At 38.2% G+C, this 27,152-nt stretch overlaps 2 protein-coding genes and 1 long non-coding RNA gene across 8 annotated transcripts in view; 2 read left to right on the forward strand and 1 right to left on the reverse strand.

Annotated features, from left to right (window-relative positions):
• espn (espin) overlaps positions 1-26,564 on the forward strand; it is a 45,182-nt gene extending 18,618 nt beyond the window's left edge. Inside the window, exons 6-16 of one of the 6 annotated variants that reach the window (XM_078949510.1) lie at positions 58-189; positions 4,284-4,539; positions 4,904-5,187; positions 8,676-8,831; positions 11,597-11,834; positions 12,852-12,905; positions 15,553-15,698; positions 16,278-16,655; positions 23,846-23,924; positions 24,478-24,499; positions 24,764-26,564. In XM_078949510.1, coding sequence (XP_078805636.1) covers positions 58-189; positions 4,284-4,539; positions 4,904-5,187; positions 8,676-8,831; positions 11,597-11,834; positions 12,852-12,905; positions 15,553-15,698; positions 16,278-16,655; positions 23,846-23,924; positions 24,478-24,499; positions 24,764-24,911 — 1,893 coding nt within the window. In that variant the 3' untranslated portion in view covers positions 24,912-26,564. Of the gene's footprint in view, positions 1-57; positions 190-4,283; positions 4,540-4,903; positions 5,188-8,675; positions 8,832-11,596; positions 11,835-12,851; positions 12,906-15,552; positions 15,699-16,277; positions 16,656-23,845; positions 23,926-24,477; positions 24,500-24,763 lie in introns of all 6 variants that reach the window. The other 5 variants (XM_078949511.1, XM_020704518.3, XM_078949512.1 and 2 more) reach the window with 5 other exon arrangements.
• The window catches only part of LOC144993817 (uncharacterized), a 30,560-nt gene that overhangs the window by 2,682 nt on the left and 726 nt on the right, over positions 1-27,152 (reverse strand). Inside the window, exon 2 of the long non-coding RNA XR_013657080.1 lies at positions 14,159-14,269. This is a non-coding gene — a long non-coding RNA (uncharacterized LOC144993817). The remainder of the gene's footprint in view (positions 1-14,158; positions 14,270-27,152) is intronic.
• On the forward strand, positions 17,936-22,035 carry LOC110015340 (espin-like protein). The gene has a single exon (XM_020704521.2). It carries the CDS (start codon positions 18,081-18,083, stop codon positions 20,082-20,084), a length of 2,004 nt encoding a protein of 667 aa, XP_020560180.1. The 5' UTR covers positions 17,936-18,080; the 3' UTR covers positions 20,085-22,035.

Consider the following 27,152-nt stretch of genomic DNA (forward strand, 5'->3'; position numbering starts at 1 on the left):
AGAAAATTCTCATCCTTTTTTACTTCATCTCTGATTCTGTCTTTGTTTTCTCCTCAGTGCTGTCAGATTCTTGTAGTGAATGGAGTGGATCTGGGTATAAGAGATCAGGATGGCTTCACAGCGGCAGACCTGGCAGAATACAATGGCCAATCACAGTGCGCAAAATATCTGCGCACAGTGGAGAACATGGTAAGAGCTCTCATCAAGTCCTCACATTGTCTTGAAACTTGACCTCTGACCTCTGTATGAACAGAACCCAGCTGTGAGGTGATGTCAGACAGCCTTGGATGTCAGTCCAGTGAAACTTCTGCTGTCAAATATAATGTTGACATTTTGTACATTTATGTGTTACTTATGTCACAAACTATGACATGGTAAAATGAACAGCTGGATGATAACATTACCCATTACTTTAGATGCTAGTAACCTTTTTAAAATTTGAAAATAGCATTTAATCTATACAAATGAAAAGGTACAAAAATAGCTGCAGGAAAAAAGAATATTAATCAATCATTGCACCTTAAGGGAGCAGCTGTTGCTTTGGGGGAAACCAGCTGTAGGTGACTGGTTCAATTCCTATCTTTGGGAACTAATGTTTCTTTGACAAAGTCACTGAACTCCGGAGTACTACTGATTAGGGATGTTAAGGATACAGATATTTATTGAAAAATCGATCTAGTTATGAGAGTAAGAGCAGTATTGGCTCAAACCACAGATGTGAACAGGATTATGTTGGTAAAAAGATATAATATTGATTGGAAAGTAAATGATAAGTTTCTAACAAACTTAGTCAGTTTTTCTTCCTGTTGTGGTCACGACTGTCTTTTGTGTACTTGTGATGCAAACAAAAAATGTCCAATTACAAGCTTGCTTCTACCCAGCAGGTTAAATACAATTGGCTGAAGGGGTGTCATTACACTTTTTTTACAGCACTTCAAACAATACCTAAATAAATTATTTTATAGGGCCTATATCATGCTAAATCAACTTTTTGAGATTTTAAGTGTATAAAAATGTTTATACCTGTAGAAAAACACCCCCAAATTGCTCCATTCACACATCTTTGAGTATTCCTCTAAAACCCTGCTCTCAGAAAACGGATGGGTCCTCACTTTGCAACGTAACTAAGTGGGGAACAGACTAAGTGGGGAAGAGTCTGCGCTGCCAGCAACCCCCCCCCCAAGCTAACACAAACAGCCACTTTCTCCGTAAAGGTGATGCCTCAGAGATTGAGTCATCTTACTTCTGGGTAGGAAAATGAACTGCAAAAATAACCCAAATTTCATTTAAAATCGTTCTTTGGTATGTCAAAGGTAATATATTATATATATGGATGTGGTTTACCCTGAAAGGCTTAAAAATACCATGATATAGGCCCATTAAATACAAAGACCAAAACCATCTAAAAGGTCCAAAATGCCAGGTTTTATTGTTAAAAGTTGTTATATGGAAGTTTTTTTCCAGTCATAATTCAAAATAATATGCACTTCTCAATTGGCAATTCAATTTACAATATGTCAGACATTTTTGTTACTTAAAATAAAAAGTGCCTTTAAGAGGAAAAAAAGAGTTTCTCTGTTAAGATCCATTTTTATCTATAGTTTTAAATGCCAAATGCATGATAAATATCTAGATGGGATCTACAGTATTTAGGTAAAAGAATTAGGCTGTATCGTGTCACCACAAGGTTACAAGAGTATGTATCGATTTGCGGACCACGTATCAAGATGTATATTGAATCATGTGATAGGATAAAATGCATACCTCTCCCACTGCTGCATTCCTGAGAGTTTTAAAAATAACATGTCAAACTTCACAATTCATTCAAATTCACACACCATCTTCTGCACAAGGAAAAACATTTTTAAAAACAAAATTATGATACTTTTAGGGTCAAATCATTAAAAGGATCTCCTGCTTGGAACAGCATAATTTTAACTCTGAATCTTGCCAAAGATGTCCCAGTCTATTAAATGCCAACTTCCTGAGAAGTATGCAAAGTGGGGGCAAAAAAATAAGGGAGCACAAACCAAGACATTAGTTTAGACGTGTTCCTTGTTTGTCACAGGGTTTACACAAATTTGTATTAGTCCTTTGTCTACAAACCCCCAATTTGCTTACATGCAGGTTGTGTCTCTATAACCACAAAACACTTAACACTGTCGATATCTATTTTATCTCCAAGGCTCCAAACATGGGAGATGTAACATAACCAATTTGTGGGGTGAATGTTGGGACTTGGCATTCACGACATTACTACAGCTGACAGTTCAGTTCATTCCCAGTTCAGGGAACTAAACTGACCTTGTATAACCTCACTTGGGAGTGATCAAGGATGAGTATTTATTTGCACATTTTTACAACCAAACATCTGTTCAAATTGCACTTTGCATTTAATTTCACTAAAAAAATATAAGGTGTGCAAGTTAAAATTTATTTGTGTGCATGAAGTAGGTTCAATCTGTGGCGGTTAGGCTCTGGGCAGATGAGGTCTGGCGTGCTTGGGATGAACTTGGACCATAGATGCTGATGGTGGTTAGATGCCAGACCATGCCAAAGCATTGGGGAGAACGGGGTAGAGGAAGACCTCTGAACTAGCATGAAGAGAGAGACAACCTTTCATAAATTGAAAGGGCCTACATCGTGCAAAACCAACTTTTTGAGGTTTTAAGTGTATTATAATGTTAATTCCTCAAAAAACAACCCCATAGCAGTATTTTGATCCATTTACGCATTTCTGAGCATTCCTTTTCTGAGCCCTGACCCCTCCCAATCCACAAAAATGAGTGAGTTCTCACATTGTGACGTGACAAAATGAGGAATAGCCCTTACAGGAAGAGTCTGTGCTGCATCACCGCCTCCAGGTTAACATAGATACACCCACTTTCTCCTGCAAAAGTTCGGATGCGGCTTGCTGCCGAGGCTGGCTCTAGATTGACGTCATGAAATTGGCGGCACCCACAAGGAGCAAAAGGTGATGCCTCAGAGATCGAGTAGTCTTACTTCCGAGTTGGAAAATGACTCAGCAAAAATAACTACCATAATATTTAATAAAAATGTGTTATTTTGTGTGCCAAAGATAATGGATTGTTATAAATATTACATGGATATAGTTTACTCTGAAAGGCTAAAGAAAAGCATTGTATAGCCCCTTTGAAGGCAAGATATGATTGTGATTGGCTGAAAAGAAAAGTGAACTATTAAGCCATTGGTTCCAAGTGAAGGCCTATTTGATAATAGTGTGTAGAGTGACTTTTTGGAGCTATGGTAAAAGATCAGTTTCCCCACTGTGGGATCAGTAAGTTTTATCTATCTATTTAACAACTCAGCGTACCTGTTAGAGAAGTATATCTTCCTTATTGAAATCAGGCTAAAGCTTAACTAGTCATAAAGCTTTGTGTAATTATTGCTCTATTCTTTTCCTACATGTTTAACTTGCAATTCAGCCAAATTCTTCATGTTTATCTTGCCAGGCGTCAAGCTGTGTACCTAGACCAAAGTTGATTTTTTGGCCATAACTTGACAAGTCCTTAAAAGGTTTATGTTGGTGTTGCATCTTTTCTGTCAGAGCCAAAGACAAAGTGTGTAAGTTAAAGAAAAGGCTTCATTTAAATTTTCTTTATAGGCTTTTGTTTTGTCTTATTCCTTTTTTTTTGACATCACAAAAAATACAAAAAATCTTATCTTAATGGTCTTACACAAGAGAAAAAAGTAATTGGGTCACCTAAAACCAAATCTCTGCAGAACACTTGTAATTGTCATTGAACAGACGTGTACTTCGACTGTTTTCAGCTTTTTTCAGGTAACATAAACAGGTTGTCCAACATGGCCTCAGCTTTTGTGTATTGAAATGCCAGACTGTGCAAAGTAACATGAGCTCTCCCGCACTGAACTAGATGTCTGCGAAACATATTGTTTCTTGCTGTGCCCTTTCTCATGAGGAATATTTAGCCACAGGAGAAAAGGGAATGCCTCAGAGCCGTCCTCAGTACCTGCGATAGCTCCAACTGCAGAACAGTAATTAAACTCATAATGATTTTCCCCTTATGTAAGTCTTCAGAGGCTTAGAGGTAATGGGATATGTGAAATAATGAATGGTAGTGTTAACGATTTAGAATAATGAGAGCTATTCTGCCAGTTTTTATATTAAAACAAAAAATATGTTTTCAAAATAGGAAAATTTTATTATTTCAAATAGAAGTTTTATTATTTTTGGTTTTGTTTTCAGTAGACAAGCTAAAAACAACTGTTCCACTGATCAGATGCACTGCCTCCTTTGACAGAGTGTGGAGCACCGCGTTTTGTCTCGGGACCCCTCTACAGATCTGGAGTACAAGCAGCCCGACTCAGGGCTCTCCTCTCCCAACACTACCATGCCTCCCCCCAGCCAAACAGCACACTTTGATATCGGTTCACCTTCAAGTTCTCTGTCCAACTACAACTCAGCCAGCTCCAGCCAGTCCAGCACCGGGGAGAAGAGGAGCAGCTTAACGATGCCGCGAGGCCCTCCCACTCAGCTGAATGCAGTTGCACATCCAGGTTTTCTACTCCTAACACTTCAGAGGCACATAGATGTGTTTGTATATAAAACCAGCTGAAGCAAATTCTGCTACCTAAAACTGTTTTTGTTTTTGTTGCTTTGGTGAGATGGATCAAACTACATGCATGTTTGTTTCCTCTTGTTTTGTCATGGCTGGTTTCTTTATTGGTGCTGCACCCTAGTGGTCTGTGTGGCAGAAGTTAGTAGGGTGCTCACACACTTCACAACATGCTTAGGTTATGCAATCATAATGAATTTGAGCAGATATGAGGAATTTGAAAAAATGAAATTGATCAACTTAGCGGCAAAGCAGCTTTGTTTCCTTGCAGCTTCCATTTTCTGAATTTGGGGTCTTTGTCTCAGGTGCATCAGAGTCGGCCATTTCGGACATGCAGGCCTATATGGACATGCTGAACCCAGACATCAATGCAGACTCCAAGAACGAGATGCATTTTGACGCTACATCTAAAGCCCCGCCTCCTCCCGCTTTCCCACCACCACCACCACCTCCCCCACACTCTCCCCCAGCGCCCCCTCCGCCTCCGAGCTACCCAGCACCTCAGCCCCCCAAGGAGCCAACATCAGCCGAGTTCCTCAAGGTGAAGAGCAACTTGCGGCATGTACAGGGCAGCACAAGCAAAACAGAGGTAGGAAAAGAGCTCAAACTGAAAAGAAATATAAACAAACACTTTCTAAATAATGTTGCCCCTCTATGACCTTTTGTTCGTTGTACGCAATCTTTTAAGCAAAATGGCAAATTGAAAATATGCTACCTGCAGGAGCAGGGTATCTACAGACTGCTCAAACATTTCCATACAGTTAAAAGTAAGGTTACCTTCTGGTTTTATGAAGCCTTTATGATCAAACTTCATAAGAAAGGCTTTTTATATTAGTTGGCTGTTCTTGCATCCTATGTGTCTCATCAGTTGGGCTATAGCTCATCACCAACAAAGGGCCTTGTCAAGGGAGCCAACAATGATGTCTTTGTATGAGCTTAGCTAACAGGCCACAGAAGATGCTCATTAGTGTCGGGCCACCAGGTTGACATCCATAATGGCCAATGTGATGTGTTTGATCTTAATTAGAGTAATTAATCTGGATCACTCAAACGTGTTTTCAGAGTTGACCAGAAGCAGCATTTTGAGGTAGTGTTAGCATCAGTGTAAGCGTTCAGTAGTGAGGAGTGTTTTGTGGAGTTGTCAATCTAACTGAGATGTAAGTGATGATCAGGGAAAACTGGAACAAGAGAGTTACTTAATCTGGAGGGATCACTCTCACCCACTAAAGTATGCATTTCCTGTTTGTTTCCTTGTCTTTTCATATAATATGCATTGTCATCAAGATGTGGCAAGGCACCAAGATTCTTTTAAATTGTTTTTCTTATTTTATTTTGCATTTTTAAGTATGACACAATAACATAATTTTATAATAACATTTGAATTTCAAGTCTTTATCTGTTCAAACAAAGCTTTTAACTCCTGAACACTTTCATCTAAAAAGCTAAAACCCCTTAAAAAGTTTAAAGGGCTGAAGAAATATAACATGCATAGAATTTTGTCAATCTACTATGAAAAGTCAGTAGATGTGGTAAAGTCTATAGATTGTGAGGTGGCATTTTCATAGTGTAATGCATTGTGTGCATTCATGCACCACCATTCACGTTTTTGAAGGGGTTTCATTAAAGCTCTGTCTTATGTCCTCCATGCCCAGGTGCACCCCCATTTATTATTGAATAAAGCCAAGTTCTTGGAAAACTAGCACACAAAAACGCACAAAGTTAATGCTACTGTGAGCCATGAAGGCTGGCTAAGTCCATTTATAATGACAGAGGCAATTAGATGGACAATCTCTCATTTTCCCATCAGATATATTTATAAAACTCAATTTTTATGAGTAAAAAACTGTTTTAAAACTTGCACCATACACATTTAAGCAAAGTCTTTTTTTTTTTAAATGACCGTAAAGGCTTTTGTTGACTCTCTTCCTCTCCACTCATTCATGTTTGCTTTGACTTAAGTTCACATAATGGCCACTTTGCCTTTCACATTCTCATTCTTGAGTCCACCCACAAAGCATGGACTTTGACATTAGCAATTAGTACAATTCCAGGAACATTTTTGCACCTAATTGGGGACATTGAAGGCCAGAAAGCTCTAATAGTCCTAAAGCCCCAAGGATTTGCATGTTGCCGTCCGTGGTCTGGGCAACACATGGGCGTTTGAGTTTTGCATAAAAGGAACTGGGCAGGGTTGATGAAATGACTGGTGTTCGGGTTGGTGGTGACATCACTGCATCTGCCGCGCTGGCCCAATAGCTTATTGATGAGGCTTGTGGGTAAAGTGAGAGGGCAGATAGAGTGATAGGCGTAGCACAGAGCGGAGCGAAGGTGAGGTGCTAGATCTGGTGACGGCTGCTCTGTGCGCTCCTCTGGATTTTGTAGACTGCCGAACCAGGGAATAACTACAAGAGTAGAATCTAAAGTGTAAGGTAAGCTTTTCGTGGAAGTTGTTTTTTCTTGTTTTTACACATTCGACAGTTGCTAACGCTCTAGTTTAGTGTGAGAGAGAGCCTCATCTATATGTGACAGTCCATATAATGTTCTCGCTTAGGTTAGTCTGTGCTATTCTTAGTACTCTATAACAATATTTGTGATTCAATTTGCCTTCCTGTGAAAGAAACTATGCAAATGTGCCGAGCTGTTTCAGACAGCAAACCTTTGAAACTGTTCTTAATGGTGTAGCATGTACTACTACAAGGTGGGACCAGTTGTGTAAACCTGAAAGACAACAAAAAAGTGCTTTATGCTGACAGGTAATATGTGGAGTGGGAGTTCATGTCTATATGTGTACATACGTATGAGGATGGGGAGGGGGCAGTCTGAACACTGTACATTTGCTACACCCCTGTGGGAAAATGACAAACCCTCTCCAACACTCCCTGCTCACATTACCCTGCAGCATTGAGGAACATTCTTTGTACAGTCGACATGAGTCAACACAATTTAAGAGGCTTATAAGAACATGAAACCCCAGATGAGACGGGATGTTCTGTAAAATGGCATTTGCTTCTTTTTATTGTCACACTCGACCTCTATTGTCTGAATATGTGAGAAGCTGTGATGTGTGCAAACGTTCAGATGTAAATTAAAGCAAATCTAATGCTGGCTGCTGCATTTGAAAGTCAAAATAACATTTTGCTCCCGTGACTAACCTAGGTTATATCGGAACACTTTCAAGTTTAACTTTTAACTTTTTTTCTATTGAAGGAAAACTAACATCCTTTCATAAAAGTTGTTGAATAAAAAAAACAAAACTTGTTTGAAGCAGAGATGCTCACAAATCTAGGTCAAATCTGAAGTTTTTGGTGACCAATTCAAGTTTAGTCTCAAATCTTTTGCTGTAATTTTAAGACAAATCTGAAGTACTAAGCTTATAATTAAAATGTATTTAGTCACAAATTGTCATTAAAGTACTTGAAAAACATGTGTGGACACAATAACAGCCAGTTGGTGTTTTTGCATTCCCAACACAAAAGCAACTGAGCTTTTGCTTCTAGATATGACATCATCATGACATCACAGAATAAACACATACATTGTTCTCAAGTCCTTAACTTTAAGTCAAGTCTTATGTTTGCAAGTTTCAGAAGTGTGACTCAAGCCCAAGTCCAAGTTCTCTTCCCTGATTTAATAGTTTTTTAGTGCAAGGCTTTGTTAGTGACATTTATCAAGCACTGAAAGAAATGTGTTAAAAGAATTGCCGTAATTTGACAGATGTTGAAAGAGAAAGTCAAAAAGTCTTCCTGACAGAATAGTGTCCTTTGGGTATAAAAAGCTAAACACGAATGTATTCAAATCCTGATTCTGTGATTCAAACAAAGCTGCTTTGCTCACGAGCGAATGCTTATCTGACTCTAAGGGAAAGGGAAAGTTTTGAGCTTAGTATCAGCTCAAACTATTTTCTGTCATTTACCTTTCAGTGTATCTAAGTATGCTTATTTTTTTCAGCCATGTTTTTTCAACCGTTAACACAATCGATATGGAATGCTTTTTAACTTTGCTGTCCTCTGTAATTTATACATGGGGCATTGTATGTAATTCATTTTTCAAATCTGCTCTCTTTTTTAATCTCTAAAGCAGCTGAAACCTGGAGAAAACCACGATAGACTGCACCGTGTGGATTCAAACAGAAGGTCCAGGAGCTTCAGTAAGCAGCCTAGCACTGGGGACTACTACAAGAGTCTGGGCAACGACACGGCCGAGCCTCGTGGGAGCATGGCACCCAATGAGGAGGTGAGTCAGATCTTTTTTTTAACACTTTCTTTTAAGTTTTGGCATTTAGGGAAACACGTGTGATTACGTTTGGAGGCATCAAGATTCCACAAAAGTGTTTGCACTGTCATATTGTGGGATTTAGGACAAACTAACCTAACATGAGGTTTTAGGCTTGTTGGTTGTGTGTTTGCATTAAGTTACAATAGCCACTACACTGATTTGCCTGCGTCTTACCCCTTAGCTTGTTACATAATCTTGTGTCCTTTTGGAGTACACCTGATGCAAACTATGGAGTCAATTTCATTACCTTTTAATTCTCCACCCCACTGTATAAACGATCCCTGCTGCAGGAATAGAGTAAATTCAGCACAGTTCCCCACAAAGAATGTGAAACCAATTTTCCTAAATTTATGGATACATTTAAAACAAAAACGTGCATTGTTAATGGTCTATTAGGCTATTAAGACTTTGGTTCACTTTTATTCAAATTGTGTATTAAAATGAAAGAAACCTTGTTATTTTTGCTTTGATAGAACACAAAAATGCTATAATTATAAATCTTCTGACAATTGGAGCATCCTTGTAGTATGAATGCTTTACTTGTTGCTTGTTGTGTGTGCTCCACCAGATTCTAAAGCTTACAAGGAAAAGTGTTTGCATAAAAACAGAAGAATTTCCATAAATGTAAACTTTGAAGACAAACATTTCATTGTAGAATTTTAGTAAAATGTTAAATCTGCATTTTATTTATAACAATTATTCGTAATCTTTGTACATAGCTTACCTGAACTCACTGCTAAACCAAATTCTAACAGTGTCTTGTAAAATCGTAATATTGCATAGGATCTAGTGTCTCATATCTTCTTTACAATCTGTCTTTGGGTTTTAGAGCAGAGAGCATTTACTGGCTTATTAATCACAGGAAAGATTCCCCCCCCCCCAAAAAATGATTTGAAATTCTCTCAGAGCTGGGCTTTTCTCTGATTCTTGTTTAGCTTTTTCTATCACATTTTTTTCCTTCTATTCAACATTCTGTAGAACCATTAAGATCTAAACAGCCACCCTCTGGAGCAATGACCTTTTTGGTACACAAAATGTATACAGAACGCATTGAAAATGGGTTCTTAAATGCGCTTCTAGCCTATGGTGTTCACACAGGTCTGTCACACTTATATGCGTATGTACCGGTACTCAAATTTTGAAGAGGCTTGGAAACTGTGCAAATCTTGCAGATCTTGCTATTCTGATGTAACTTGGTTATCTTTAGAACTGACCTGGCTCCAGTTGTATCTCTTTAAAACCGCCTCAAGAAGACAGTACTTCCCAAAACCTCTCTTCAGTTATTGCCTTCTAGAGCTCTTTCTGATCCAGACAGCTAGAAGGTATTATGCATTTTTGCAAGTGTTTAGATACATTATCGGATTAGAAAGTGACACCATGGGTCTCCAATGAAATCTTTTCAAAATATTTAAAATAAAAGTAAAAAACTAAATGTTGGCTTTTGCTTGTTGCACATAATCTGTGCAACCTTTAAAAGTAATCACTAAATAATTTATTTTGATTTCTAAATTAATACATAAAAATTCCTGGGCAAAATTTAGAAATAAGTTAACTTTTTGTTGAAGTTGTTGGCATTTTGTAGTTTAATTAGGTTCTTTTTGTACCAGAAAGTTTTTAATACCTATAAAGTATGTTTATTTAAAAAATGATCATTTGTAAACTTGAGTAATTCTAAGAAAAATAATGTAATCACAGCCTTGCCTTCTTTGATATTTCAGGTTAACTGCTTTTTTTCTGTTTTGCTACTAAGTGAATGAATGACAAGAGTCTGCTAGACCCCTTAATGTCCCTGGAGAGGTGTTGCAAAAGCCCCAAGAGTATCAGGAGTGCGGGTGTTTGGGGTGGCAAGGGACTTAATCCACACTGAGCCAATTAAGGCCTCAGTGGGGTCCCTGCTTGTCTCTGAGGACCTGAGCAGATGGATCGTCTAATCGACGGAAGTGGCACGTGCTGCGAAAGGCCCATCTGGACATGGTCCTCCCTGCCCATCTTCCCTGGGGGTTTGAAAGTACACGGGGCAACAATGATGAGCACGTGTCTAAAGAGAAAGGAGGGGTGGGCCCAAGTTAAATTTCACGGTCCATTAACTTGCTCCCAGCAGAGTTGTGGCACGCTTTGGGAGCATGTCAGACGCGTGCTGGGCTATCACTTGCAGTGACAGATGTCTTTTTCTGACCGTCACCCCTCTGAGATCCCCTCTTGGGATTAAGGCATATTAGCTCTCCTATAACAAAAGGAAATGGTGTCTTCATGAGATGATTAGAGACAGCAGGAGGCAGAGGGAGGACATATCTAACAGGGGCAATTACATCGGGCTCCATTAGCAGCCAGTGTAAGAGAATTTAATAGCAACTCAGATCAGCAGAAGTTTCATTGAAGCAGCTTAAACTTTCTTTGGTAAGAGGTAGAACTCTTACTATTCAATGATTTTAAAAAAGGTAAATATCTTTTGTTTTTAGCTAGAAAGTTTTTAAGAAAACAAATGTCACATTTTCAATATTGTAGTCGTTAACCCATTTTAATAAAAAAATTGCTTTTTGACCATATTTATTCGTTTATTTAAGCGTTCCCCCCATCATAATCCTGTCATCCCTGTTGTCTTTGGCGTAATATTTGTCACCATAGCAACTACAGCCTGCAGCCGTGTGAGGATGCAGCTTGGAGGTATCAAATGACTGACGTTTGCTGCCTTGTCCCGCCTTCTGTTCTTTTTTTTAAAACAGGGTTCCCTTTTACTAGAGGAGCCCACCGATAGTCCGGCCCACAGCTCTGAAAATGGCGCCACGGAGGAATCTCCCCCGCCGCCTCCACCTCCACCACCCCCACCACCTCCACCTACCACAAGTGACGCAATGCCAACACCCCCTCCACCTCCACCGCTACCTCCAGGGACACAAACCACTCAGAATAATGCCAGCGGTACCTCCACCAATCATCGTCGCCCATCTTCCTCATCAGGAAGTGAGTGTCCTGAAAGCTTTTTATATTTGTTTGTTTTTTTTACTTCAGTTTCCTGCTACAACCTGACATCCATAATCTGTTGTAGAAGTGTTCAAAAATAGTTTTCGTGACTGCCCACGCTGTTATATGATAGGTCAAAGAAAGCAGACCCAATGCCTTTGGGTAAACTAAAGAGTTATGTTGAACTATAGCATTCTAGAGAGCAGATTATAAATTAATGAGGCAGGATTACCATTACATGGAGATCTGGTTTAGTGTTTGGCCATTTCCTTAAGTGCCATTGCAGCTTGTTTAACAGCAATGCTCACAGGGTTGCAGCACGCGCATACTGCAACCCTGTGAGCATTGCTGCTACCTATTGTTTTACTTTCTTTGTGTAGCAGATGGGATTTGCAGTATTTTTAACAGCACATTCCAGCTCCACACATTTACTCTTTTTCATCTTTTTCACTATTCAATATGTATTTCTCTTTAAGTCTTTGCAATGTACTGATCTGCTATTTCACAAACCAAGCCTGTCCTAAAAATTAAGGTTTTGATTCTTGTAAGTGAAAGTTGCAACGTCAAGTAAAACTCTATGTGTATAAATATGTAATATTGTTAATTTAAAAAAAATACATTTTCATTTATAAAATATGGCCTTTACTGGAAATGAATATAATTTTTAGATTCTAAGAAAGTAGCTCAAAAAGATTCTCAAGACAAAATAAATCCACTCAAGAAATAACAGAATCAGAGAAAAAAAAAAGGAACAAATTGTATCATGATGGAGGTCAAAGAGAAGCCAAAACATGTCTGAGCCATCAGTTCCAACTGTCTCTGTTGCGTCAGTTAAATTTGTTTTTCCTTTCTACAACATAGCGTCCTTTGGCAGTTTTTGAGTGAAATTTTCTCTTTATAAACTCTTTATCAGACTCCTCTTGCTTCTCCATATTTTCTGGCTGCTTTCTCCCTGATTCTGCTTCAACATTTCCTCTTTTTCCTCGCTGTGGTCTGTCCTTATGCTGCTCTGTCAAGGTGGAGACATTTCTGCCTCTCAGGCGGAAGGAGGATCACTTAAACAGATAAAGAGTAAGTAAGATGGAGTATCAGCCTTTCTAATGTCTCCAGTTTCATACATTTAGGATTCACACACATCAATTCAGTCTAACCGTGCATGTTTTGGTATTTTATGCTTCTGAATGAGATATTTCTTGATTCTTGATGGGAAAATGAGAACATCTTTGAGTACCTTGTTCTTTTTTAATTATTATTATCAATAGTCTTGTTTTTTTATGCCCTAAATCTGTAGAAATACCTGCCAAAGAGCAGACAAAGGTTTATAAAGAAGGTTTTCTAAACTAGTAAATATCGTTAGGTATATATAGGACAGGATGAGGACATAAACATTGATTATATAAGTTAGTTTAAAACACCTTAAAATATTTAAAGTGCTTAGTTTAACCATAATCAATATTAATTACAAAGAATTCTGTTAATCTGCATTTGGTTTCCTCTTACAGATTTTGTGTAAATTCTGCAGACATAAAAAAATCTAAAATTGAATCTTACTTCTGTTCCACTGAGTTCTAAGAACATAATTGTGCACAATCTGTGGGAAAGTCATGTTTACTCTAACAAAGTCCCAAATGATTTCTGGTAAACTCTGGAAGAATTATGTATTTTCTTAATGATGTTTTAGCAAACATTAGCTTTTTGGGATTTTGTACTTTTTCTGTCTTCATGTTGTTTTATGCTTCATCTTTTCCTCCTTCTATAAGGTTCTCATTTAATTTACGTGCCAGCCTTTCCCTTTGCATACTTTTCTCTAAGATTTTTTAGCTGCAAGTTTAAACAAGGATCCACTTTTTTGTGATGGATTATTAAATTTTTACTGAGTAACTCACAAACTTTAAATTTCTTTAAACCCATACTATTTAAGCAGTAGTAACATAGTGTTCTTGTGGAAGGTTTTTCAAATCTTATTGAATCTACAATTAAAACATTCCCATTTCCATTCTTTCTTTTTTTGTTGGTAGGTTTTTGCTGCTTTTGTACCACGCAGCTTTATTTAAAAATATGCATATTTAGCGGACGATGGTTGATTTGTGACGTATTTGTTTGGTTAGGTTTGGGTGTTTGTTTTAGTTCACAGACCCCAGTGACAGTCTATGCAGAACATGTGAGAAGAGAATGTGCTGGTGACGAATGTGTCAGGTTTGCTGCAGGAAGGATTGGTCCAGTGCAGAGTGGACTGAGAAGCTGAGGATTGAAGGGTGTGTGTGTGTGTGTGTGTGTGTCTGTGTGTGTGTGTGCGTGCGTGCGTTTGTGTGTTAATTCCTCACCAGCTTTCCAATGGCTTGCTGTCACTTCCAGTTACTGGTGATTCTGTTAGACTTCCCCCAACTGTGATGATGGGTCTCTAATAGAAAGCTGCTCTCTCCTCCCCAAGTGAGCTGCATGGAAAGAAAGGGAGAGCGAGGGAGAGTGAGGAGGGGTGGCACGCTAGGGAGTCTTTGTGCAGCTCCAACATTGTGGTTGAATCCACAGAGAACACTTTTAAAGGAGGACTTTAGTCCGTTCAACAATCAGAGAATAGGTAAACAATGTTGGACTGAGGATAATCGCAACACTGAAGGTTCACATTCACCAGAACAGGTGAGCTAACTTACGGCTCATGTTGCTCAGATTGTCTGTTTAAAATGCTTTTGCTTTAGAAATGTATTTATGGGGACACATTTTTACTACTGTTATAAAAGAAACTTCGTAAGATTGTATTTTTTTAACTTCTATTCTCAAAAGTGAGCAAAATTCTTCTTAGTAGATGAAGCTGAAACGTGTCAACAGTTGAGGATGTAGTAACCTTTAGCAGATTAGTATCAACAAAGGTTGAAATTGCATGTTTTCATTGAACAAAAAGAGTAATGTTTCATCGTTTTACTCTAATTTTCTTTTGCTTTCTTCAAATAATTTAAAAGAGGCAGAAAAATATGTTTTCTTCTTCCTGTTCCCTTTCATTTCCCATGTTTAACTGCTTGTGCAATATCTTTCATTTTTGTTGTTTTATGGAAATGAATAGAAATTGAAACAAACTGAAATTGTGAGATAGAAAACACATTGTTGTGTACTTCAGTTTATTCTGTCCACACAGTGGGTTATCTCTTTACTTTGACATGGTCAAAATAGTCTCCCACAGCTAAAAGTGGCTGAATAAACGTGTGGGATAAACTAGGTGGTTGGCAGTGTTATACAACACAAAACTGGCTAAAAAGGAACTGCAAAATAACAAAAAACATTTTATATTTTTAGCAAGATTAATATGTTTGTTTGATCAACTAGATCCCTCAATTTAGTAAATTTCCTCTTAAAATTGACTCATTAGTTTAGTACCCTCCAGAAGTTGTTAAAGCAGCAGTAGAACAATGAGAAGCACAGGTTGGGCAAAGACTGCATAGTTAAATAAAAACCTCACTAGACTTTTCTGAAATGATAGATATGCAGCTTTTTCCCGAGAGACGGTGGTTCACTAAACTGAAATGACCTCCCATCATTGTTAAACATGTTCCAGGTCAGCGTTGTTACCGAGCTGATTTGATGAAATATTCAACACTGAATTGCCACCCAACCCCTCTCCTCCTCTTCTGCATATCTTTCTCACTCTCGCTGCTTCTGTCTCTCTCTCTCTCTCTGCCATCTTTCTACCTGGTTTCACTTGTCTGTCCTCTCCTTTTGTCTGCAGGCACAAAGTCTTTCAACATGATGTCCCCCACTGGTGACAACTCAGAGCTGCTGGCAGAGATCAAAGCAGGAAAAAGCCTCAAGCCCACGCCGCACAGTAAAGGCTACACTACTGTTTTTTCTAACAGCGGACCCACAGGAAACAATGTAGGTCCAAAGCCAACCCTTCCATCAAATGTAAATGGAAGCAACAGATGCAGATCATACACGTTTTGCTGAAACGTAAAGATACTGTGTTTGGCAGCGGAGCCGCCATCAGTGTGTGAATGTGTGAGTGAATGTGTGTGTGACTGGGTGAATGGGTCTGTGACTGTAAAGCGCTTTGTCCTTGTAGGAAGAAAGGCGCTATATAAGTATACGCCATTTACCATTTACCATACATCCTTGTCTCCATACATCTATTTCTTAACCCGCTAAATCCCTTTCGGGATTTTAGGGATATCCCTGTCTGTTTAAAAATAGAGTAAATGACAATAATATAGTACTAAAAGAAAAATTAAGCAAAATTACATCAATCTGTGAGCAGAACAGTTGGACATTAGGAATCATGGATTTGCAATTGTCCCCCTTCATTGCTGTTCCCATGTCTCAGACAATCAAAATACTAAACTTTTAGGTTTTTCCACTGCTTTTTTTTTTTTACCTGAACAAATATCTTAACTTCGTTAATGGTATAGAAAAACCATCAGATGTATCTTTTGTAACTCTGTTTTTATTCCAAACAAGGAAACAACACCTCCAGAGACACGATCATCCTCCCCACCTGCCAAACCGTCGTCTCCTCCTCAATCCCACACTCCTGTCACCTCGCCTCCCATTACTCCGAGCCCCAGCCCTAGTCCCACCGGCTCTGGGTCCTCCAGGACCATGTCGGCCTCCGCAAGTTACGAGCAACTGTCCTCCAACTCTATGATCAATGGGAACGGCGGCAGTGGTGGTGGCTCAGCAAAAGCAGAGCCGGGGAGAAAGACCAGCCTGGCAGATATTGAGGCACTGGTGCCCACTCATGATGAACAGGGGAAAGCCATTCCTGAATGGAAGAGGCAAGTGATGGTCAGGAAGCTTCAGGCGAAGATGCAAGAGGAGGAAGACTACAAACGCAAGGTAGGCACAGTGCTGCAAAACTCCAGTCAGTTACCCAGCATTGCTTTGTATTTTGGCCTTAAAACTCAAAAATGCTCTGAAAAGAGGTTTGAAAGCATGGATTTTTGTGCATTTGCAGTTTGTGTATTGAGTGATTGTGCATGGTATAACTTTCTAGAAAACATACAACAGCTTTAAAGGTTTTTGTATTTTCCAATCTGTCCTAAACACTCTTCTCCTTTCTAAAAGGGTGTCATATTTAGAATTTATTTATAAAAGTGATTTATTATTCATTTATGCTGGAGCAATCTGAACACTTGTTAGCTCCATGTAACTTAAGAAATACTCTTGTGATATACGATTTGAGTAATTAAATCGAACGTTAATCATTTATAAACAAAGATTCAAATCTTACAGAAAGGTTACCAATTAATAAATGGCAGTAGTGGCTCTAAAAATCTTAATGACTTTGCTCAACACCAATGATCTTGGGTTTTTGCTTCTCTTAGTTCTTCCATGCATGCTTCTCTTTCAGTGATGTGCACTGACTTGGCTGCAACAACCATCACAGCATTGACACACTTGGCTACAGAATTCACAGTGTGCACTTTTGTTTGCTGATGGGAGTTCTGTGACTCCAAGTTTTTACATGCAGATTCAGTGGTGTGATGTTGGGCCCATTCACACTACAGGCCAAACACGCAATGCAACGGTTGACTGTAAATAATACAGGGGTCGAGCAATGTTTTAGTGAAGTAAGCATTTGGGTTTTCATTGAACTTCTAACTACAGCGGGTGGTTGAAAGACTGCTATCTGTTGCCATGACAACACCATTAGTTCATCTTTTTTTTCCATTCACAACACCTAAAACTAAAAGATCTCTGTAGTGCTAAATCATAACTAGGTTCAAAAGAATTCTTCTTGAGTGACAATGACACGTTTACAATGTGTTTGTTCTTTTATTTTTTATTTAAAGGGAAAACAAAACATTGACCTATTAAAAAAGGCTAAAATAATCGGGTCTCAGTAAATATAGGAGGGAAAGGAGTAAAAGGCATCAAGTGATAAAGAGAGACACACCTGACACATTGTCACTAAACTAATATTATTCCTTAGTACATTTTTTTGCATCAATTCAAACACACAAAGGGTTCTCTGTTGTCTTTGATTCTAAGTTATTGCGTAGAGTTTAGTGCCAGTAATCAGGCTGTGCCATTGCACCACTAAATCCATGTAAATCCCGTGTGTGCGGATGGATTTGCACTGAAGCGTGTGTTCATACCAGGAAGTTGAAGTTGAAGGAACCCTCCCTCCTCCCCTTTTTTTCTTGTCCTATTGGTCTCCTTTGACCTCTGATTTAGTTTGCTTCAAGTGGACACTACCAGCCTCAGGAATGGCACTACTCCTACATTCACAACGCCATTTTGGGTCCTTTTGGAGAACTAATGACGGAAGCTGACCTGAACCGAATTGAGAAGCAAATTGAGAACCTGCAGGTCATGCATAAGGTATCAGAGGTGGAGAAGGAACTGGAGGAACTTGAGAGACAGCTTCATCAACTCCTGCCCGTTTCTGCCGCTCTTAGTCAAGGACACTTCTCAGTCAACCCAAAGCAGGTGCATGGCCAGGCTGAAGATCTTCCGGCATGGTGCAGTAAGATCTCCACTTTGCTCAAAAGTATGGCGATTCTTCTTGCCACGCTGGGAGGCAAAGAAATAGACATCTTAGATTATATACTTCACAAAAATCCCCAAGACCAGGAAAAGAATGTTAACCACTCTCAACCTTCAAGCACTGGAATTATTGGGCGCTCTCAGTCTTTCTCAACAAGAGAAGAAGTGGAGAAGGAAATAAAGCAATGTGGGGTTTCAGTGAAGAACCTTAAGGCCAACTATGAAATTCAGAATCAGCCACATTCTATTAACAATCAATCTCATAGAATTTACAAGCGCAAAAGGTCACTGCCTGTAGTAAGTGAGACAACTTGTGAGGCGGAGTTTTCCTGCTCCTCCCCTGGAGCTGTGGACTTTAATACCAATGGACATTTGCTTTCTGAGGAGAAAACAATCTCAGCTCATGTTGAAGAACCTGTTGTCATTAAATCTTGCACTCCTCCTACATATGGGCCCTCTGAGGTAAAGGCTCCAACAAATATGGAGCAGTTTAGCCAGGCGCTTCCTTCTGATCCCATTTTAAATTATGACCAACTGACAAGAAGTCTGGAGGTTCAGACAGATCTCAGCTATGTCCAAGAGTGCATCGAAATGAGGAAGGAAAGAATCGTTCTTTTGTTCCTCGAACACTGGCGGAAGTATACCGTCTCAGAATCTTATCAGGCTAAATACATGAGCAGGAGAGGAAGTCACCTAGATGTGGGCTGGGATGGTTCCAGTTTTAACGCCCAACTCGGTGGGGAGATGCAGAGCGAGGATGACAAACTCCTCCTGTTCATGAAGTCCAAACAGGTAGTCGGGAATCTGATCAGCCACTGGAGGGCGATTATGAGCCAGGTGCCCACACGTCAGATTCGCCGACTGAGTCGCACCCAGATGATCTACTGGCCGGAGCACTTCTTGCCACACATCAATGGGTCACCTGTGAGATATGAAAGTCTAACTCTGGACCTTTTTATGCTGGGATATTTCCAGTTACTGGAAATGAACATGTCTCGCAATGAGCGAAAATTTCGCCACCTCCTGTGCTATGAGATGTTCGACCGTCTTGGCAGCCATAAATGGGAAGTGATGAGACAGTTTCACAAGGAAGTCATGGAGGACATTGAGAGAGGCAAACGAGACTGGGCAGATGGTTTTGAGGACATAAAACTCAAATATTTTGGAGACTCATTCGAAGGAGGAGGTTTAATGACTGGTTCTTTACCTTCAGTGTCTCCTGAGATGCCAGTGATGCCACAACAGGAATCTCCCCCTCCCCCACCTTCTCATCCTCCTCCTCCACCCCCTAATCCTCATTATGATTGTCCCAATGTGCATGTTTCTTCATCAGTACCAGAACTTCAGACATCCCAAGCAGATGCTTCTCTAACACCTTCAGTTGCCCAGAACGGTGTATCTGAAAAGGCCCAGAGTGTGGACTTGTCAGAGGACATCTCTGAGAAGAATGGACCATCTAATGAGCACACAACATCAAAGAAAGCCATGACTACAAATGACACTTTTTCAAATCAAAATTTGGAAGCTGAAAGTGTTCAAATGGTTCAAACTCCTCACCAACCGAGGAAAGACTCACAACCAAAAAAGGACGTTCCCCCTCTAACTGTGAAATTTGTCGAAGAGCCTTACATTGTCCCATCCAGAGAAGAGCCTACTGAGGACTCCATCAAAGTAATCTATGAGCTGAAGGAGTTCAGCAATGAAGAAATCATCCGGTACATCGATCGAAGCTTTGCTTTTTGGAAACAGAAAGAAGCAGAGCTTTTTGACATCTAGCTGAGCACAGCAGAGATAAGTAGAGCAGAACTCAGGAACATGGAGAAAAAGGAAAGACATCTGATTATTGATCTTTGGGCCAATGTTACCCAAGTGACTTAACTGCAGCTAAGAAATTCTGTTTACCTTATGACTGCAATTTCTGTAAGATTCAGTCGTTGAAAATCAATCTATTTATGTTCAAGGTTAATTTTTTTATTGTTTGCCATAAAAGTGTTTAAATATTTGAGAGACTTAATCAAATATTGGTTAACGCTTCATCATGTAATTTGCTATTTTATTCTGCTTTTAAACAAAATAGCATACAACATTCCTAACTATAAATCAGACAGATTTGTCTTTTCACCTGTGTTTTTCCAAAAACCGGTGTCATTTTGTGGCTTGAAAACCTTCCACTTCGGTCACATTGAAACCGTGTTCCTGACAGTAACACCCAGTGACTGCAGTGTGTGGGCGACTCACCAAAAAAGGTCCTGAAGTGGACGATGAAATAATGAAAATCTGGCTTTGTTCTGCTTTTTGTAGGCATCATCTTCAGTAACGGAAGATGGAACATTTCTGAATTTCCACAATAAATTAACCTAGATAAAAGCTGAGTGGACAGATTGGAAGTTTTTGAAGTTTGAAATTAGCATTGGAAAAATGCATGTTGAAGCTGGATCCCTGAAGTTTGTATAGGTCATAATCCCTGCATCATAGAAGCAGATACTGTTTATGTTAACAGCGTTCATGCTAGAAAGGTGTCTTGGCCTCTGGGCATCTGTTTGTTCAGATAATCCAGACTTCAAGAGTTTGGTTAAATCTTTGAGTGGGCAGAGATTTAGATCTCTGGTTTGATTTATTTGTGTTTCCGTTAAATTAAGTTTGTGATAAAATACAGGAATCACCGCTGAGCCCTGATTTTTCATATTTTTCTCCTTGTTCTGAGACAAAAACTGAAACAGGTTGGCAAATTTTAAAACTACTGAAGCTCAAACTGTTCTTTGATTTTAAATAGTGAGCTGGTCATTTTTGGTACAACAGTGTCTGAATTTCCAAATCAGAAAGTTACTTCAGGACACAAATTTTATACATTCTTGACAACAAATGTATGAAAAAGCTTTTTAAAGCTTCGAATTCTTCAAATATAAAGGAAAAAAAAAGTTTTTTTCTGCTGTCTTGTTTTATCGTTTTGGTATATTTCATTCTGTTTCCCTTCTGTTACTTTTTTTCCCTTTATATTTCCTTTAAGATTTTTTTAATTTGAAAACTTTGTGACTCTTCTTGAAGCCTGTGCAGCATAAAGATGCACTTTCAGACGTGTAGCTCTGGAGTCTGAAATCCTCCTGAACTCTTGTGGCTCTGAAGAACTTCACTATGCTGTGGCATCAAGATTACCTTCAAATAACCCTCTTAGTACCACCCGCTGTTGTGCTTGTCGTGGCTTATAGGAGCCATAAGGAGGTTACAGTGAATCTTTATCACCTCACAGCTCAACTGGAAGGTAGTCAGCTGGCAAATTAAAAGCCATATAGTTTTGAATTCTCTTGATATTACGTATATTTGGCATTTCAATTAAACACATGTTTAGGAAGTTTAGGAAGAAAGCATTTTAGCTGGAAAAAACAGTTTTGACATGGAAATTTCAAGATAATTTTGCTTTTCATTAAGAAAGCTTCATCCCATTAAAATGAAAAAACGGAATATTTATCTTAAAATTATAAAATAGCAAAGACACGTTTTTTCCCGTTTTTTTAGATATTGCTTTTTGCTTTTTTCCATCCATCATTACGATAACAATGCTTGTCAGGCTCAAGTGAGACACGGAACGAAAGAAAATCATGCCTGGTTGGAATTAATCTTTTATTTTCTCTATATTTTAGACTCTTTTTCATTAAAGTCTGATAACTTTGTCTGATCCTTTTGTACATTTTTAAAGTATTCATTTAAAAAAAAAAAAGACCTTGAACTGTCTCAGCATTCAGACCCTCAGATAACATGGCAGCAGCAAGGTCAGAGGTTTGAATCTCTGCTCTGGGTCACCGCTCCAGACTCAGTGAGCAATGTAATGTATCTCAGTCATGTAATGTGAGTCAAATGAGCGGTGGGCAAACATTTACATAACCGAGGTTAGAATTTCAAGATATCGCAGGTTAAACCTAAGCATGGTGGCTTAGAGCTGGTTATTAATACCTGAAGTTTAATGTTGTGAGTACAAACAGGATTTTTGTTTGTTACATACATGTTTCTTTCTTCCTGTCGTACTTGAGGGGCTCCCTCATGGAATCAATAAAGATCCATTTCACATATTTTTACTTGCACTCATCTTTCCTGCTTGGCATAGTGAACTGCTTTAATAAATAGTGCAAAACAGTAAAACAGTCTTAGAAAAAATGAGAAACTTCAATAAATAGTCACCTCTTTTGTAAAAGTTTTCATTTCAGTATATTTAATCTAGACTTTTTATCTCTTTTATCTCAAAAATATGTAGTTTGAGTGAGAACAAAGGGAGAACAGTCTGCATTAAAGTCATTATTACTGGTACTTTATTTTAATAAAATAAATCCAGCAAGACTCTTATCCTAGAAAGAAAGAGATCTGTGAAACCGCTGGGAAATGTTTCTCTCTGTCCTCACCACTGGATTCCCCTCATTTAGAGACATGTTTGAGGAGCATGAATGCGCATTGTGTTTAAAGTTCCCTCATTACGGCTCTATGAGATTAGGATCTAGACTTGGATTCAACCATTTCAAGACTCTGCATGGTGGATGTCCTGATTTAAAAACCTACTCCAAAGAAAATCATGTTTTGATGTTTTTGGCATGTTCTTGGTGCATTTTTCTTAATAAACTAAAAGATGACAGGTAACGCTTTGAAAATAGATCAAAATATGATTGGAGTGGGACTTTAAAGATTCATGTAAAATAGATTTTTGTAACTACACTTTTCAAAAGGTAATGTTGTTAAAATCCTTGAATCTCTGCATTAGTTTTGATGATAAATATACTTGTGTTCAAAAATGTTCAAGAAGAAAGCACCCAAGATGAAATAAGGTGTCTAAATGTATTCACACGACTGTATTTCTCAGGTTAAAAAGAAAGAAAAAAACTCCAACGTGACTGTTCTCTTTAACACTTTTGACACTGTCTCCAACTTCAAACCCATGACCAGTGACCCATTTTCTGTTAAAACTTTTAAAAACATCCAATAGTAGAACATCGATCTGACCAAATGCATGAACATTATTTGTAAGAAGTTACACATATTTTTAAATGAGATGTGCAAACAAAACACTCTGGTGAGTACTCACCACATTCAACACATTATTGCAACAAGGATTTACAAGTTAATAAAAAAAACACAGAGTTTGTGTACTGCAGCATGGAGGACAAATCACCACACTAAGCTGTTTTCTGTCAACACAGTTATAATGTTGTTGTTATGTCGGCGGTTTCTGATGATCTGTATGACTGATTTATTGAAGGTATTTTAAATTGTTGGGTTTGATCACCATAGAAACAGATTCTATAAATGATTGAGAAACAAAACCCTCATGGCTTCAACATACTTTTGGCTCCTACTAGTGAAAAGATCAATGTCCAACGATTTGGTGACCTTACAGGTCAAACTATGATGGAAGACACACTGAATGCCCAGGTTAAGTATTGAACAGACTCATATCGGTAACTAATAAAATAACCTAAAGGATGTTAGGGATAGACTGATGTTTGTTACTGACTGGCCTGGGTTCCTATCTCTGCATACCCCCTTTCTCCTTGCAGGCTGAGGAGGAGGCCGCACGCCTGGCCTCAATGCCAGCCTGGAGGAGAGACATGATGAAGAAGAAAATGGATGAGGAGAGGTGAATAACGATTCAATTTCCTTTCCCTCACATTTTACAGCCCATGATCAGTCTATAAAATCTATAAATGTGAAATATTTTAAAGCATTTTGATGGTTTTTACTGAACCGACTGTTCAGTCAGTGAGAGACTCACTTCTTCCTCTTTTAACTGCTCGGTACATCCCTGATGTAAAACATATGCACTTTTTGATGAAATTCAAGGTAACTGCTTTTCATAAAAGGTCACTTTAAAGGTATCCACTGTGCCAAAAAGCAAATTAAGGCTGCGGCTTCAACCTACACATGCTGATCACTTTCTGTAGTTTTGAATAGCTAAACTCTAAATACTCTGAGTTTGACTTACAGGGAATCATTCAAATGTTCTGCTTCTCTTTTGTGATCAGATGAACTAAAAGTTTGGCTATTTTTGCACAAACTTTTGCACACAAAAAATGGAAGTATTTCTATGGATTCAACCTTTAAACTAGTTTGTAGTCATGACAAATGTTTCAAATGCTTGACTTGTGGGTTGTTTAAGATATTTACCGCTTCTCTATGTTTCCTTTCTCCTGATGTGACAGGGAACAAAAAAGGTGAGAAATGTTAATTTTCCTCACAATACCACCTTTAAAATTAGATGTCAAACTAAACCACTAAAATAATGGCATTTATTAACACTCTGCCAAATAGGATGCCTGTACTCGCTTCCCTTTCATGACTTTTCACCTGAACAACACAAGGCAGAAAGAATCAAACTAACAAAAAGGAGAGCACTAACATTCAGTTGTTGACCCTGAAAGACACATTTTTGAGAAATGACTGTTTTGTCTTCCTCTTTTGTTTATTAACTCCTGCAGAAAAGCAGAACAGCAGGCCAAGCAGGCAAAAGAGTCAGAAGAGAAGCAGGAGCTGGAGCGGCTACGGACCTTGGGTTATGATGAGACCAAGCTGGCCCCCTGGCAAAGGCAGATTCTTCTGAAGAAAGGAGATATAGCCAAAAAGTGAATTTCTCATTTCCTTCCCTCATCCTCCAACTCCCAGCAGACAGCTGGATCAGCCTGTCTCCATCAGCTGTCACTCCTCAGCCTCATGTAACAAAGGTTAATGTGATGGTTGCTGCTGTCCTCACAAGCTTTGCGGTTCAGATCGAATCCCAAAAGTCTCAAGCCAGCAAACTCTTTTAGCACATTTCAGACATGAACTGGTTCTTCTTACTACAGATGTTTATATAAGAATCTATTTTCCGGAAAATCACTAGAAACTATTTTATGTAGAACACTAAAGACCTGTGATAGATTTACAACCACTTTTCAAAAGCCTGTCATTGAATTTATACTGTCCCGTTGTTAATGCCGCTGAATGTTCTTGCAAAGAGCTACAACAGCTAGAGTTAAAAAATGGAAAACTCAGCAAAGGAGAAGCAGCTAAGGTAATTGATTGTGTCACAACTTGCCCATGTCAAAGACATGACATTTGTGTGTGAAGCTCACAGAAAGGTGTTGCGGTTTACTATTGTGCAAATGTCACAATAATTCTGTAAGCCACACCCTAAAAACCGTCTTACCAGTAAAGATAGTAATTTGAGTTTTACTTTTAATTGCACCAAAAACATTTTAGTAGTTTATTTTGTAATGTGATCATTCCCTAAGAAATTGTAGACTATTAATTAATTTCCCCCAAATCAGAAGTAAAAGGTAAATTTTTGTGCTTGAATGAGAGATGTTGAGTTACACATTAATACTGTTGTGGATTTTTAGCCACTTTGGATTATTTTAAAAGAAAAACATTCAACAAAAAACAATATATGTCCATAATATAATTATTTGAACTGCACAGATATTCCACAGGCAGGGAAGTGACATCAGTTTGCCCTGTGCCCTGGTGTTCTGGCCTCTGTCCCACCTACCTGGAGGATAAATATTGGATGAGAAGAACTGCTCACACAGTGGCCTCTTTGTGCCACAGACATATAGCTAAATATGTTGTTCCTTAGATGAAGCCAGCTACTTTTTTATAGCAACATTCAGTCTTTTTTTTTTCAGAAACGTTGGTAAAACAGCTAATTCTAATTTGGTATAAAAAGGATTGTTATGTAGTACATTGCATATTTCAACTCACTTTAGAGTTAACATTTTAAACGTGCAGTTTATTCTTTCTAATATCAAGTCTTAGAATCCATAATTGGTCAAGAGAAGGTATTACAACCTTTTGCTTATTTTTGATCTAATGACACATTTCTGGTTATTGTTTGAAGATTGTTAATCTTACCAACACAAGCATTCCTCCTTGTAATTATGACCATTTTGTCCTAATAGATGTTGGAAAATGTTTCCATCTTCTTTCCAGGATGTACATTTTCAGTTAAATAAATTACAAATATGGTTAATCATTTGGAAACATTCAGATTCACTTCATCAGATGCCATATTAAAAGTAAAAATAATGTTCATCTCATTGCCATTTGAATTTTCTATGGATATTTTAAATCACATATATGTATGCAAACTGTACATAAAAACCCTCAGATTTTATTCATTTCATTATTTCAATATTGCATAATATTAAATGTCTCAGCCTTGCTTAAATAGAATGTTGTCTTAATTTAAAAGTGTATTTTCAGACTGTTAAATAAAAATACAATAAATATGTGATCAACATATTTAATGTGGGTTTATGTTTTTGCTTGTGTTCAGGAAATGAGACACTGATATAATCAAAGTTTGTGATCATTTTATCAATTTTATTATTTAAAGTACTGTTGAATTTAGAGTTCAATCTTAGTAAGCTAAAATGTACTCTTACAGTCAGAGAAATTATTGTGTCCATGTGCTTATAGACTGTGAGACAAAGAAGCTTGCATCCATACATATTACTACTGTTTTTTACTTTGACACATATACCTCATAATAGATCTCAATCCAATTAAACAGTGAAATAAAACATAACCAAAAAAAACAATTGTTTTTTTTTTATAGAAATAGCATAATCCCAATTAAAAGTCCACTTTTAGAATAGATCAAAATGTGATTGAAGTGGGACTTTAAAATCAGAATTGGAAGTACTTCTTGGCAACATAGTTTACCTGATATTTTGCCTCTGAAGGAAGGATTTATTATTGATAAACTCTGGAGGCAAGCTTGTAATAGGTAAAAAAAGCAATACTTTCATTGGGCATGTGACCCAAAGTAAAGATGCTTAAAATAAATAAAACTATAAATTGCAAGTCAAGAACCCAACGGTTTGTTTT

The sequence above is a fragment of the Oryzias latipes genome, chromosome 7 (genome assembly GCF_053564925.1).
Source record: "Oryzias latipes strain Hd-rR chromosome 7, Olatipes_Hd-rR_3.1".
Lineage (NCBI taxonomy): Eukaryota > Metazoa > Chordata > Actinopteri > Beloniformes > Adrianichthyidae > Oryzias > Oryzias latipes.